General features: G+C 45.5%; 1 protein-coding gene across 1 annotated transcript; it reads right to left on the bottom strand.

The window, feature by feature from the left end:
* Positions 1 to 3,151: 3,151 nt before the first annotated feature.
* On the bottom strand, positions 3,152 to 9,537 carry LOC124671596 (wall-associated receptor kinase 5-like). Its single transcript, XM_047207953.1, has 11 exons — positions 9,082 to 9,537; positions 8,910 to 9,008; positions 8,576 to 8,796; positions 8,274 to 8,343; positions 8,066 to 8,145; positions 7,743 to 7,807; positions 7,183 to 7,373; positions 5,260 to 6,187; positions 4,698 to 5,168; positions 4,466 to 4,612; positions 3,152 to 4,356 (listed from the first exon to the last, which is right to left on the bottom strand). The coding sequence occupies exons 1-11, from the start codon at positions 9,535 to 9,537 to the stop codon at positions 3,152 to 3,154; spliced, it is 3,933 nt and encodes a 1,310-aa protein (XP_047063909.1).
* Positions 9,538 to 13,347: the final 3,810 nt, after the last annotated feature.

Here is a 13,347-nt window from a genome sequence, read left to right as displayed (position 1 = left end):
ACACACTCTCATGAATAATAAGAAATTGTGGAAGCTAAAAGTCCCTCTCAAGATTAAGATTTTTGTGTGGTGCCTTTGTACATAAGTAATATTGACAAGAGGCAACCTTGCAAATCATAATTTTCAAAGTAGCAACAAAATACATCGGCTGCACTATCATAGTCCACTATTTCGTTTAAAATTGCTCAAAAAGTATGGTCTATTGTCCCGGTAGTTTCCAATCTGTACCCACCTCTTATTGGCATGTTCGTTTGGTGCTTGATTACGACTTCTGAGGTTTCCATTAGAACTTTATTCCCATATCCTAGTGTGGACGATGATCTTATATTGGGCTATTTGGATATGCAGAAATTATATTGTGTTTTACAAGAGAGAAATATTTCCCATTGCAGGTTATTCAGTCATGTATACGTCGATGCCATAAGTGGTCCTTGCTAGGCTACGGAACAACAAGCCTTGAGAAGGAAGCAAATATTGCATGAATTCTGCCTCCAATCCCGGCAAGCACCAAAGCTGGAGGAAATTTGGAATTATATTCAGCAAGCACGTCTCGGTAAGAACTTGCCAGACCATCAAGCAAAGTTTACATGTCCCGGACAATGATAATAATTTCATTCATCTTGAACATCCACTCATTATTCCTGGTAAAGACAGAAAAGTTGCTTACAACTTTGTTTTTGATAAATTTAAATCCAAACTCTCAACTTGCAAGGCTGACCAACTCTCACATGTTGCTAGACTAGAGATTATAAAATTTCTTTTCTCTTATATCCCTGTCTATTACATGTCTAATATATTGTTCACCAAAAAATTTATTACGGAACTTACAAGCATTCACTAGAAACTTTTGGTGGACGGAGATTAGGGAGGAAACGAATTTGAGGAGTCTTGAGAGCTTGGAAAGATATTTGATTCACCAAGAAATGAACGAGGTCTGCGAATCAGAAATTTGCAAGCAATGAAACAAGGTCTTGGATAATTGCAAATCAGTCACGTGATTTCCTCCATGTTGTGTTGAAATCCAAATATTTTCCCGACTCTTCCATTTGGTGCCCAAATTCAAACACTCCCAAACTGATTTATGGTCCTCCATTGTCAAAATCCTTCCAATTCTAAAGTATCATTCCTTTTTATCTCTGTGTGGAGCACTCCTTGGTTCAACGACTAGGCTCACGTCTATGATACTTTAATTGTACATCCCGGTAACTACACTTACCCGACCCAAGTGAAAGACCTTTGGAATCCAAACCAACAAACCTGGAACCACCATCTCATCGACTCTCTCTTCCAAGCTCACATGGATACCATTATCAAAATACTCCAATCATATGCTCACAAGATGATGATTTTTGCGTTGGAAACTAACGCCTACAGGAAAATGCAATTAAAAAAATGCATATCGTGCTTGCGTTCAAAATTTGCAGGACCAAGGAGAGCCAAAACCACAATAGGTACACCCTTCCACTAAGTATATTCTACTCCAAATTTGGAAGAATAAGCAAATAACTCCGAGAGTCCAAGCATTTGGGTGGAGAATACTGCGAAAGGCGATGCCAACTGGTACAAGGGCGGTAAGTGCAGCCAATATATTAGCAAACTTTGCTGCAGGTGCAGAGTGGAGGAGAACGAAACACATATGTTCTTCACTTGCAGCTTTGCTCGAGCTGCTTGGTTCGCTGAGCCATGGCATATAAGATCTGATATGCTTATTGCTAACACTAATTCTCTCATTCAACGGATTCTAAAAATGCTAAACATGAACCATCCTTATGCCAATCTTCAAAACATCTTGACTTTTATGTGGTCCATTTGGAAAACGAGGAATGATTGTTTATTTAATAGAAAAGAAAGCCACCCAAAACAGGTCCATCATATGGCAAATGCTATTAATCAGAACATGGAGATGGTGAATGTATTGTAGGTTTTGCCAAACAGGTCGCAAGTTGATGGCTCGATGCAATTCTCTTCCCTTGCGCCAACCAAAGCAGGACTTCAAGCAATGCATGTGAAGATGAAGCTCAATCTGTGATGATCAAGCAGGGGGAAACGATCAAGATAGGTCTGGCAATAAAGGGAAACAAAATATTTTCGGACGCGGCATGGAAGACAAAAAAAAGTTCCAGATTTTCAAGGAAGAGCGCACTTGGAATTTATTGTCAGATTCAGTAAAGCCAGCTGAGGGCAACAATTCTTATTCAAGCCTCAACAGTCAAGGCCTCGTCGCCATTGCATGCTGAAGCCCTGGCTCTACTCTTGGAAGCGACTATGGCAGACCGTTTGCAAACCATTCAGGTTACTTTCCTCACAGACAATCTCACTTTATCAAAATCAGTTGCAGCAGTAAAAACTACAGATCCTCAAGCTTCTAGGGAGCACATAGCAAATTACAAACAGGCTTCTAGGGAGCACATAGCAAATTACAAACAGGCTTCCAGGGAGCTGCAAACACAGGTCTATTATATCAAAAGAGATATTAATAGAGTTGCTCACAATTGTGCACATCAGGCAATCAGATAATGTGCCTATCTTTAGCTGCTCTAGTTCAGCTCATCAAGACAATTGCCCTATAGCTCTAGCTCTTCAAAAAAATTCTCTTCAGGGATTTGTAATGCGCGCTGTAAATTGTATTGGAGCTGAATGGAAATTTAGCGTCTCTGGCGCCTCTCTCTGTTAAAAAAAAAGTGTGATCCTTAGTTGGAACGAGTATTTAAAGAGATCTTTCCCACACGGATGGCAGTTTGGTATTCAGATCGGTACTCTGTCTCCAACAGCTTTAATTTGTTGACGTTTGTCTTTCCCATTAATTTGTGAGGTGTGGTTCTCTCGTCTAGTTGCGGTTTTTTTAAATTAATACTCCCACCGTTTTAAAATATAAAGCGCCTAGTTAAAAGTTAACGTCTAACTTTGACCAAATTTATACAGAAAATATAAACATCTACAATACTAAATCAATATCAATAGATTTACTATAAAGTATATTTTTCAAATTATCCATTTAATATTGTAAATATGGATATTTTTTCCTAATTTTTGGTTAAAGGTAGTAGGATTTAACTTTTAACTAATCTCGGGCGCCTTATATTTTGAGACACAAGAACTATAACTTATCGAAAAATGGCTACAAATACCCCCAAAACTTATCGCGGTATGCTCAAGGACGACCCGAACTCTTGCTCAGACTGTACTGGCGTGTGCCATCTTGACCAGCCAATGGAACATCGCCTTGAAGCCCATCATACCTTCCTTCTCTACCGTAAGGATGCCGAACCACGTCATCCTTTCTCGGAGCAACCTTCTGTGCCCTCAGAGACTGCAGCCTCATCTCCACGTCCTTCATGCTAGGCCTCTGATGTCGCCTCAGATTCAGGCACTCTCTCGCTAAGCCAGCCATGTGTTTGATCACCTCCTTATTTCCTTCCTCCAGAGCATGATCATCCACAATCTCCTTCAGGGGCGTCTCCCCCATGGCCCAGAGGAAATAATTCGACAGGTTTTGCTTCTCACCATGCTCGTTCTCAATGAGGGGCTTCTTTCTCATCAGCAACTCAACAAGTATAACCCCGAAACTGTAAACATCACTCTTTTCAGTTAATATGCCCGTGTGGTAGTACTCAGGATCCAAGTAGCCGAAGGTACCCTGCACGGCGGTGACCAAATGTGTCTGGTCAATCGCTATTGACCTCGACGCACCGAAGTCTGCAACCTTTGCCATGTGGCTGTCGTTCAGGAGTACATTCATGGACTTGATGTCTCTATGAAGGATTGAGACTGAAGCTGCAGAGTGCAGGTACGTGAGTGCTCCAGCGATCTCAGAGGCGATCCTTAGGCGCTCCTCCCAAGGCAGCGGTAACAGATCACCATCTTGCTTGCAGTGCAACATGTCGTAGAGAGTGCCGTTGGAGATAAACTCGTACACAAGCAGGGGGACCTCGGCTTCCAGGCAGCATCCATGGAGCTTTACCACATTCCGGTGGTTGATCTGTGATAGGATGGCAACCTCGTTGATGAACTGGTCGATCTCGCTGCTCGCCACGAGCTCTGCCCTCTTGATTGCGACGACGCGCTGGTCCGTCAGGATGCCCTTGTACACTGTCCCGTGGCCGCCGCGGCCAACCGCACGTGAGAGGTTGAAGTTATTGGTTGCCTTCTCTAGCTCTTCCAGGGAGAATATCTTGGTGCTGTCACTAGCACTTGAGTCAGAAGAGAAGAGTTGTTCAAGGAGGATGCCTTTGTTCTTACGGAAGTACCTCCTCCTGAGCTGTTTTTGGGCATCTTTCTTCCATCTATGGATGATAATGACCAGAATCGCGGCAAGAAATATGACTCCTCCGCCAGAGCTTAATCCAATGGTAACACCTGCATCAAATTGGCATTTGTTCTACCGTGTTAGCAACCCTCTACTTAAAAAGGGGACCCAGATGAACTAGCAAACCGCAACAACCTGAATTATCTCAAAGTGCCGTACCTAAGATAACGTCGGATGTTTTGCATTTCCTTGCAGTTCTGTCAAAATCTGTTCCATGCGGACATCTAGAGCAAGTAAAACTTCCCAGGCTATTCTGACAGATGCCATTGCAAGTGTATTTATCTGGTTGCAAGCATTCGTTGATATCTGCAAATTGCACCAAGTTACCATGCGAAAGGAAACAGAGTATACTTCTTGCGAATCAATAAGTATACATATATCAAGAACTTGCCTGTACATCCATCTTGGAAGTAAGGATTTCCTTGGAAACCGGAAGAGCATTTGCACCTGTAGCCCACATGATTACTTGTTCTGTCGTCGGTGACATCTAGGCAGTCGCTACGAGCGCTGACGCATCTGTACTCGTTCTTGTTCAGCATCGCCTCCTTGCACGTGGAGTTATCAACAGCCCACTTCAACATGCCAGATTCCTCAGAGAATGAGTAGAGCGTGGTGCTCCGGTCTCCTAGGAAATCACCTGGATCGGACAGCTTCTGAATCCTCAAGATGCCTTCGTTGATAGAAATGTCAGTGACTACCAAGTGCTCGGTCATTTGGAGGATGGCAGGAGAAGACCCTGGGTTGCATGTCAGGTAAAGGTTGATCCTTGCGAAGCAGCCGAGCTCTGTGCCGAAGGGGAATGGAACGCTCACGTTCCCGCACATGGTCGGGCAATTGTCCTTGGGTTGGCTGGAGCCGTAAACTGTTGGATAGAAAAATGATCGTGCCAAATTTGTACACGAAATAGCTATAAACTGTTATTCACTTGTCGAGACAGAGATGGAGGGAATTACCTTGGTCCGGTGTGCAGCCATCGACGACATAGGGGTTGCCCGAGAAGCCCCTGGAACAGTGGCAGACGTAGCCTCCGATCGGCGAGTTCCGGCACTCACTCTGGTTACTGACACAGGCATAGGTCGCCCTGTCGTCCATGGCGCGCCGGCAGTCTGGCTGGTCGGGGATGGCCCAATCCAGCCGAGCTGGAGGAACCATGTCCACATCAATGTCATGCTCCAGATCGCTGGGTCTGAACGTGTACTTATCCCGGCCAGCGACCAAGAAGCTCAGCTTGTCCCGGCTGACACCGTCGCCGCCGGCGCGCGATATGTTGAGGGTGAACGCCCGGAGGTGTACGCTCAGGTCGATGCGGCAGCAACCCAGGCCGACGCAGAGCCCATCCGGCAGCCTCCGCATGATCTCATCGCCGGCGCAGACCACGGAGCAGTTGCCTACCACAGCTCCTGTGCCGCCACGGTCGAGCAGGGTGGCCGTGACGCCGCAGCCGAGGACAAACAGCGACATGTTTGCCGCACCGGAGATGGCGAAGGGCGTGCCAGGGCCTTCCCACGAGGTGGAGAAGGTGCCGGCGCCGGATCCCATTTGCACCGTGCGCGCGACATAGACGGCGAGCGCAGAGACGGAGCCGCTCGCCAAGATCGTGTAGTCCACCGTCACGTTCGGGCTGCCGAGCAGGAGGCGCTTCTTGGCGTCGCAGGTGAGATTGAACCCCTGCAGGGAGCACCCAGGGCCTATGCCGAACGGGTAGGAGAAATCGTTCAGCCCGCAGCTCGTCCGGCAATCGGCGGCCGCCGCAGCTGGTGCGGCTAGAAGCGTCACCACCATCGACAGAAGAGCCGCCATGATCAGGACCATCATGCCTCGCCTCTGTTTCGCGCGGTTATAGCATACGAGTGTAGCCATTGCGTGTTCAAATTGGGTCGTCTAGCACTAGTGTCGCAATTGCAGTGCAATACGTCTTCATTTGTGATTTGTCAAGCTATAGGACTTCATTAGACGACGTACCATTTATTTAGGGATAACACGTAGTAGTCCTGTCCCTTTCAGCAGATGGACTTCCCTTGGCATTGCCCAGTCGCCAATCGGGTTCTGTTAGCCGACAATTTGGACTGACTGGATTGACATCCACTATACCTATGCCATCTGGCCAAAATTATAATGGCAAATTGTGAGGCTTGATGATCCATGCGCATCATGTTTCAACTTTCAACGTTATATTAACATCCAATTTGGCTAAAGTCAGCCCACACAAAACACATAAACAGAAAACATCGGGGGGAACTGGGGCAGTGAAAAGTCACATTACTCATTACTCATGTGATAAATTAATGATGCAGTCGACAAACTGAATGTCTCAATATAAACGTACTACATGAGTAACTGAAATCAGATTCGCTCATGTATCCCAAGCTTTCTCCAAGTGATCAGAGTTTCACACCTTCCAGAGGGCTGCAGCTGCTACTGCCTCTCAGCAAAGGTGAAAAACAAAAACGAAGCTCATCACGATCTCTTGCTTGAATTCCACCTAAAAAAGAATAGTCTGCGGAATTAAAAAGAAATCAACAATTATTTGATAGTACAAGATAGCTATGAGTCAGCCTTCCAAGCTATGCAAGAAAATGGCAGGACCTAATCTGATGTAGCTGAATAGGAGTACACAATTGATTGTCCATTTGTCATTTACAATTAGGTGCAGTGAGGAGGCTGGACTGGTATTAAAATATTTTCATTTGTCATTTACAATTAGGTGCAGTGAGGAGGCTGGACTGCTATTAAATATTTCCACAGCTCTATTATCTGGGCTTTAAGCTTTCAATTGGAGTTTCAGGACATAGTTCCTTATCTGACAATGCCATGCCCTAGTACTACTGGCCAGAATATGACAAGATGAACAACTGAAACAAGATCACTCACCATTACTGAACACCACTCCATCGGGCCCAATCGATAAACTGCATGCCACCATAGATGTTGTTGGCAAAACGAACACCAACAGTGAAAGCCATAGCAACAGGGGGGACACCCTTTGCAACTGGTGATGCCTCAACTACTCGCTCCAGACCATTGATGATCTGATAGCGCGTATTAGATGATACAGCAAGAAATACACCTACATGCCAGCATTGCTTGTCAGTTGAATGAAACGCACAAATGTTATTTGCTAGTAATAGCTTGGGGCATGAATAGGAAGCTCACTGCAGAATGATAACATAAATGGTAACACTAGAACAATTTATGTTTCCATTGGCAGAGATTATCTACTTTGAAATAGTTAGATGAATGTTCACGAGAAAATTGGTCAAAGCTAAGCAAAACTCAAACCATCAAACATTAACATATTTCCATATGAATGTTTGACTCGTCCTTGCTGCTTGCTATATATCTCTTTAGTACACATCAATCCAATATTTGTAATTACTCAGAATGTATCTAAGACCAAGAATTAGAAGTGGTAAAATGGAACACATAATACACATACCCCAAAGAGCAGCACTTTTAATAAGTGGCGGAACAGGAATATCTTCATCTGATTTCTTAACACTCCTGAAAATGAATAGAAGCAAGCAACATGAAGTAAATCAGATAGGAGAAACATAATGTGAGAATACTATTTATTAACAATACTGAAAACAAGAAAGAAATCCTAGAAAAATATAATCTATAGAAAAGTGTAGCATAATAAGAGATAGCCAAAAATAAAACTGAGAAAACATATCACGTATTGTTTGACTGTATATTTGGAAGATTAAGCTATACACATCACATGTGTCAAAAGAACAGACATAACTACATAAGCATTACCTCTTCGCAGTCATTATCATATTACATATTCCCTGGCCAATTATACCGCAGACAAACCCAACTGAGCCATACAAAACACCCTGGAATACAAACAACCCAGTCCAAACAGCATAATGAATTAATGATACTCCAGCAATTCAAAACATAATATCAGATAATCATGCTTCAAAACCAGAGTGAATGCTTTCGATGAAGTAACATTTGCTACCTTATAAAAGTATGTTCCAATTCTTTGCTGAACTGTAAATCTGCAGCCTGGCCTTTCAGCTTCAAATACACTGCAGGTCAACAGACATGAAGGCAGAGTGTCAGACTCGATGATATTTCATATTCAGAATAGATACTACTACTGAATAGCAGCATGTCCATTATCCATTTAAATTTATTTCCTGTACCAAGTCTGATGGTCATGACGAGTGACACTACAAACCAGTAACCTTTTGACTTCAGTTCTAATATTATCTATCAATCTCTAGAGGCAACTTATGGTAAAATGTTGTATAATTTCACCTGCTTGGCAAAGCTCCAGCCATGCGGCTGAATCTTCCAAACAGCCCTGTAGAAGAAGAAGCCTTTCCGAATCTCACGTATGGAGCCAACATCCCAACGAGGGCGATATCGACAACCACCCCAATCAAAATATCAGCAGCATACAACTCGAACTCTGACCAGAAATCCTCCCCCCTCTTCTGCACCTCCGCAAGCGTTGCACAGCACGAGTCAATCACAACCTGCACTCAATCCAAAGCCCCAACTTAGAAATAACATTAGGACTAAAACATTAAAACAAAATACCAGCTCTGAATTCAGATAACAAAAACAGTCATCGATCAATCTAACACACCTCGGTACCAACTTTGAAGAGGAACGAAGGATCAGCAAGCATTCTGTTGCGGAGCGCTGAGAAGGCCCGGATCATCGCGCTGATTGGCCACGGTCCGGCCTGCGCATATTGAAAGGGGTGAGGAAACCGCCGGCTTAACCCCTTCAGTAAAAATTTGTGCAGTTCGATATACCTGCAGATCGAAGTACCGGAGCAATAGGACTTGCCGTATGCCGACGTCCTTGGCGGCCTCCATCATGTCACCCGGGAGCGCGACGCCGCGGGCCGCGGCGAGGCGCAGCACCTCGCTGAAGCCGAGCAGCGGCCCGAACTCGGCCTCCTCGTAATCTTCGCCGCTGCCTTCGTCATCGTCGCCACCTCCATCTTTCCCGCCGCTTCCACCTGAGCCGTTGCCGTGGTTCCCGGCACCCGATCCATCGCCGGTGGCGGCGCGGGGGGCTTGCGGGCCGGGGCAGGAGAGCCGAGGAAGTTTGGGGAGCGGGGAGAATAGTTTGACGGAAAGGTGCAGAGGTTTTGGATCGGGAAAGGGGTTGGAAGTGGGGCAGCGGGAAGGGGAGGGGGTGGCGGCGGCGATGGCGGCGGTGGAGGAAGCGAGGGAGGAGAGGGAAGGGGAAGCAGAGAAGGCCATGAGTGGTCGCAAGGGTTTAAGTTTCTCTTTTCCCCTTTTAGTTTCGACCGATCGATCGTTGCTATGGTTTTCTGTATGCCAAAGTTAAAAAGCTAGGGTTTTGTAAGGGCATGAGCAATGGAGATAGCTGTTCGATTAGGCTTGGATAAAATTTTTCACATATGCATGACATGTTATGGTTTCATTAATATGTCTTTCTCTCAAAAGCTGATTTGGGTTTTCTCTTTCTCTCTCACTTTTTCACTCACTTTTTCACTTTATGGCTGAAGAGGCTGCCTCCTGATGAAGAGGCTGCCTCCTTATCCGAACCTAATTTGAACCACCCGAACCGGAGGTGGCAATTTGGCTCATAGGAGCAAATGCTCTCATTATATAAAATAATTAAAAAACAATTTTAAAAATGTTAAAAAATTCTGATATAAATTTGTTGGTGTACATCTTGATATTCTATGTTAGTGCACAAATTTTTGTAGAGAAACAACATTTTATATGGCGTGTATAAAAAAGACAAAAAAATATCCTGTACGTAGTCGTGTTATAGCATCAAAACTTATCTTTTTTACAGGAGCCACAATTATTTTTAGTTTTTTTTAAAAACTTGTGTACCAACATAAAATATCTAGATGTCCATGTAAAAATTAAGTTTAGAATTTTTTGACACTTTGAAATGTGGATTCACATAATGGGAGCATATGCTCCTATGAGCCAAAGTGCATTTCCCCACCCGAACCAAGATAAAGTTGTGAGGCAACACCCCTGAGGCTATGCATTGGTCATGCCCTAATCTATACCTAATAATAAAGAAAATAAGGTTTCTTGTTGGTCCGTTTTTTTCTACCCCTGACTTTTGGTCAAATTACAACACCTGCCACCGGCAAGTCAAAAAACGATTCATTAAAACATGTTCTGTACCCCGAGTTTAGCCCCATCGCGTTCAAACGTGGCCCATCCGTGCGTCTGAGTCAAGGCCCGCTGGCTCGGCCCACTCTGTGCCTCAAGCAGTTCCTCTTCTTCGTCTTCTCAACTCACGCCGCAAGAGGAGCAGCGTCACTCTCGGGCACGACGACTCACGCAGCCGGCGAAGCCTACCCCCTGGCCGGGGTACTCCTGCGGCTGTGGCGGGCATCAACCTGATTCCATGACCTGAACAGGCTCGGATGCCAACGCTGCGGCCTCGGCCGCCCTGCGCCCTGGTGTCCAATACGAACACTTCTCCAACACGGACTGCGCTTGACCATCGGGTGCCCTTATAAAAAGGAAGCCGATCTCTCGAAATAAATCAAAATCGGGTGTCCAATTGATTTCGTGCCGGCGGCGAGAGTTGGCCTCCCAATCTGGCAATAGCATACAAACCTTTGGTGGCCGATCTGGCGGGCAAGGTGTGGTGTCTAATTTCCTCTTGAGTCTTGAGTTTGAACGGAAATTTTGTCCAGAGCTGTTGACTAGCCGGCGCCAGCCGACCTCGCGTCGTGTCGATGGCGTCCAAACGATCCTCAAGGAGCATGTAGACGGATCAATACACCTGAATTCTACACGAACGGCTGGCGCCCAGAGCTTCGCCTAGGAGGCGTGCAGACTTGCAGACACACCGACGCGTAGACCGCCCTGAAATCTTCTCCATTGCAAGGCGGTAGCTTTCGCGCAAGACCGTGTGCGACGTGTTGACCCGCAGCTCGACCGGCGCTTGGCGTTTGCCCTTCACCCTGCTGCCGTAGACATCCGACGAACTATGGAACACAGTAGAACTGAATCGGCATGGAAACGCCAGCTGTGGTCGTCCTTGTGGCTGAAGGTGCTGCTACTCACACAGCGGCCGGCCGGGTTGCAGGTGCGATATGGAGAAGGAGATGTGTGGGCTTGTGGTGGTGTTCAAGTGCGTGCACGGTGCACTGGAGACTTGACTTGCTGCTAGATGTGTTCGGGAAATTTTACCAAAGGCAGCTAGCTGACGTGTGTTTGTGTGTGTTGCAGAATTGTGATTTTTCTTTTTAGCAAATCTAGCTTCAGGTATCATTTGCCTTAAAAAATCATCTTTTAATTTTATGTCAATTTGTGAGGTGCAAAATTCAGCAATTATGCTTTGTTTTTGCTGCGCAGGTCTAGAACTCTCCATCGGCGCCACCTCACTCCGGTCGTTGCTCGCTCCACCTTTGCTTCTAGGGCTATCAACTCAAGTTGTACCTAGCTGGCCCCGACAACTAAACAAACTCATTTCTTGTCTAACTCAATCAGCAACATCACTAGCCAAGATGTTGTAGTTCCCACTTGGCGGACTTTGTTGCGGTCGTCATCGACTGGTCGTTCATCGATCGTTGCTCAAAAGTTGTCACGTCTAGGTTCTGAATCAAGATCCTAGATGCAACTAGGATCAGTGACCTCACAACCAGGTCACATAGTTGAAGCAGACACTGCACGACCACAAGCACACAACGAGGTCACATAGTTGAAGCGGACATTGCGTCACCACAAGCGCAACATGGTCCTCGTCTGCTTCGTCAACCGATGGCAATGGAGGCGGCTAATTTTGGCGCTAAGCGTACCTGCATGGAGCACGATCTTGTTCTCGTTGCCATGGAGGCAACGCTTCATCCACGTCATCACTTTCGCATAGACTGCGGCACTCTTTTTTTTATCCCGGTGCAACGCACGGGTACTTTTACTAGTACTCTCTTACAAAGTTAAAACACTTTTGATGAGATGGAGGGAAGGGGTACAAGGGTACGGGAGTGGCGTTTTGGCACCCGGGAGCATATGCTCCCGGTTTTTAAACTTCGTTTTAAATGCACTTTTGAAATGTTGAAAAATTTGAACACAAATTTTAGTGGATACATTTTGAAATTCTACACGTTCACAAACTGATTCCACATAAAACCAACATTTTGAGTGTTATCTGTAAAAATGACAAAATTTGCTGTAAAAAAAGATTGTGTACGAGACATTTTGTTTGTCTTTTTCACAGAAGTCACAAAAAATATCGGTTTTTTGAAAGACTTGATGTGCGTACGTAAAATGTTGATACATAAGCGAGAAAATTTGTGTTCAATTTTTTTTCATATTTTAAAATGTTTTTCCGTTGGCAGGAGCATATGCTCCCATGTGCTGAATTGAATTTCTGGGTACAATCCTCCTAAGAAGCGGTTTATACACTTTATAGGGCAAACAACATAAAGTTAGTGTGGCACCCCATATCAGCGCGAGGATGGCTCGGAGGCCTAGGGCTCCGGCGGGTGGCCTTGTCTTTGATCCTATCGACCAAGGCAGTGAAGGCACTGATCTAGGGACAAGCTTTATAGAAGACACATTCATTGAGTGCTTTCAACCCGTCCAATGGATGATCACGGTTGTAGAGGCAAGGCTTTCGGTATTGGCTTTGGTGTGCTCTGCCTAGTAGTGTGCCACCGGTCGGCCAACATCACGTCGTTCTTGGATGGGTGTCAGGTTAGGCCCCGTGCTAGACCTAGTGAGAGAAGGGGCACTCATGTGGTGCATCATCTCCGGTGCATGATCGCATAGAGGACATCATGCTTGGCGTTGTAGCTTGCACAAAGCCCATCAAGCGCCACAAAGGATCGCCTTATTCTACTTGTGCCCTCGCACAATGCAAGGTTTCATCATCCACTAAGCGGCACCCTTGAAGGCGACGACCAAGCATTTATAAACATTGTTGGGACATTCTCGACAACTCAATTAAATGCTCTTAAAACCAACATGAAGCTTTACACCACGGTGATTTAGCTTCACAGTGATCTCTTCCATCTAGGGTGCCCAAACAACCAAGAGTGAATAAGATCCACTAGGGAGTGAAAGGTG

The sequence above is a fragment of the Lolium rigidum genome, chromosome 7, assembly GCF_022539505.1.
Source record: "Lolium rigidum isolate FL_2022 chromosome 7, APGP_CSIRO_Lrig_0.1, whole genome shotgun sequence".
Classification (NCBI taxonomy): domain Eukaryota; kingdom Viridiplantae; phylum Streptophyta; class Magnoliopsida; order Poales; family Poaceae; genus Lolium; species Lolium rigidum.
The sequence above is the reverse complement of the archived record's forward strand: the minus strand, read 5'-3'. Positions and strand labels throughout refer to the sequence as shown.

What these genes read in the sequence shown, in the direction of transcription:
- LOC124671596 (XM_047207953.1), bottom strand. Translation starts at nt 9,537, where the DNA reads ATGGCCTTCTCTGCTTCCCCTTCCCTCTCCTCCCTCGCTTCCTCCACC. An exon ending in CTTCCAAGATGGATGTACAG is followed by an intron (nt 4,613 to 4,697) that starts GCAAGTTCTTGA and finishes TGCAATTTGCAG; the next exon opens with ATATCAACGAATGCTTGCAA. An exon ending in AACATCCGACGTTATCTTAG is followed by an intron (nt 4,357 to 4,465) that starts GTACGGCACTTT and finishes AATTTGATGCAG; the next exon opens with GTGTTACCATTGGATTAAGC.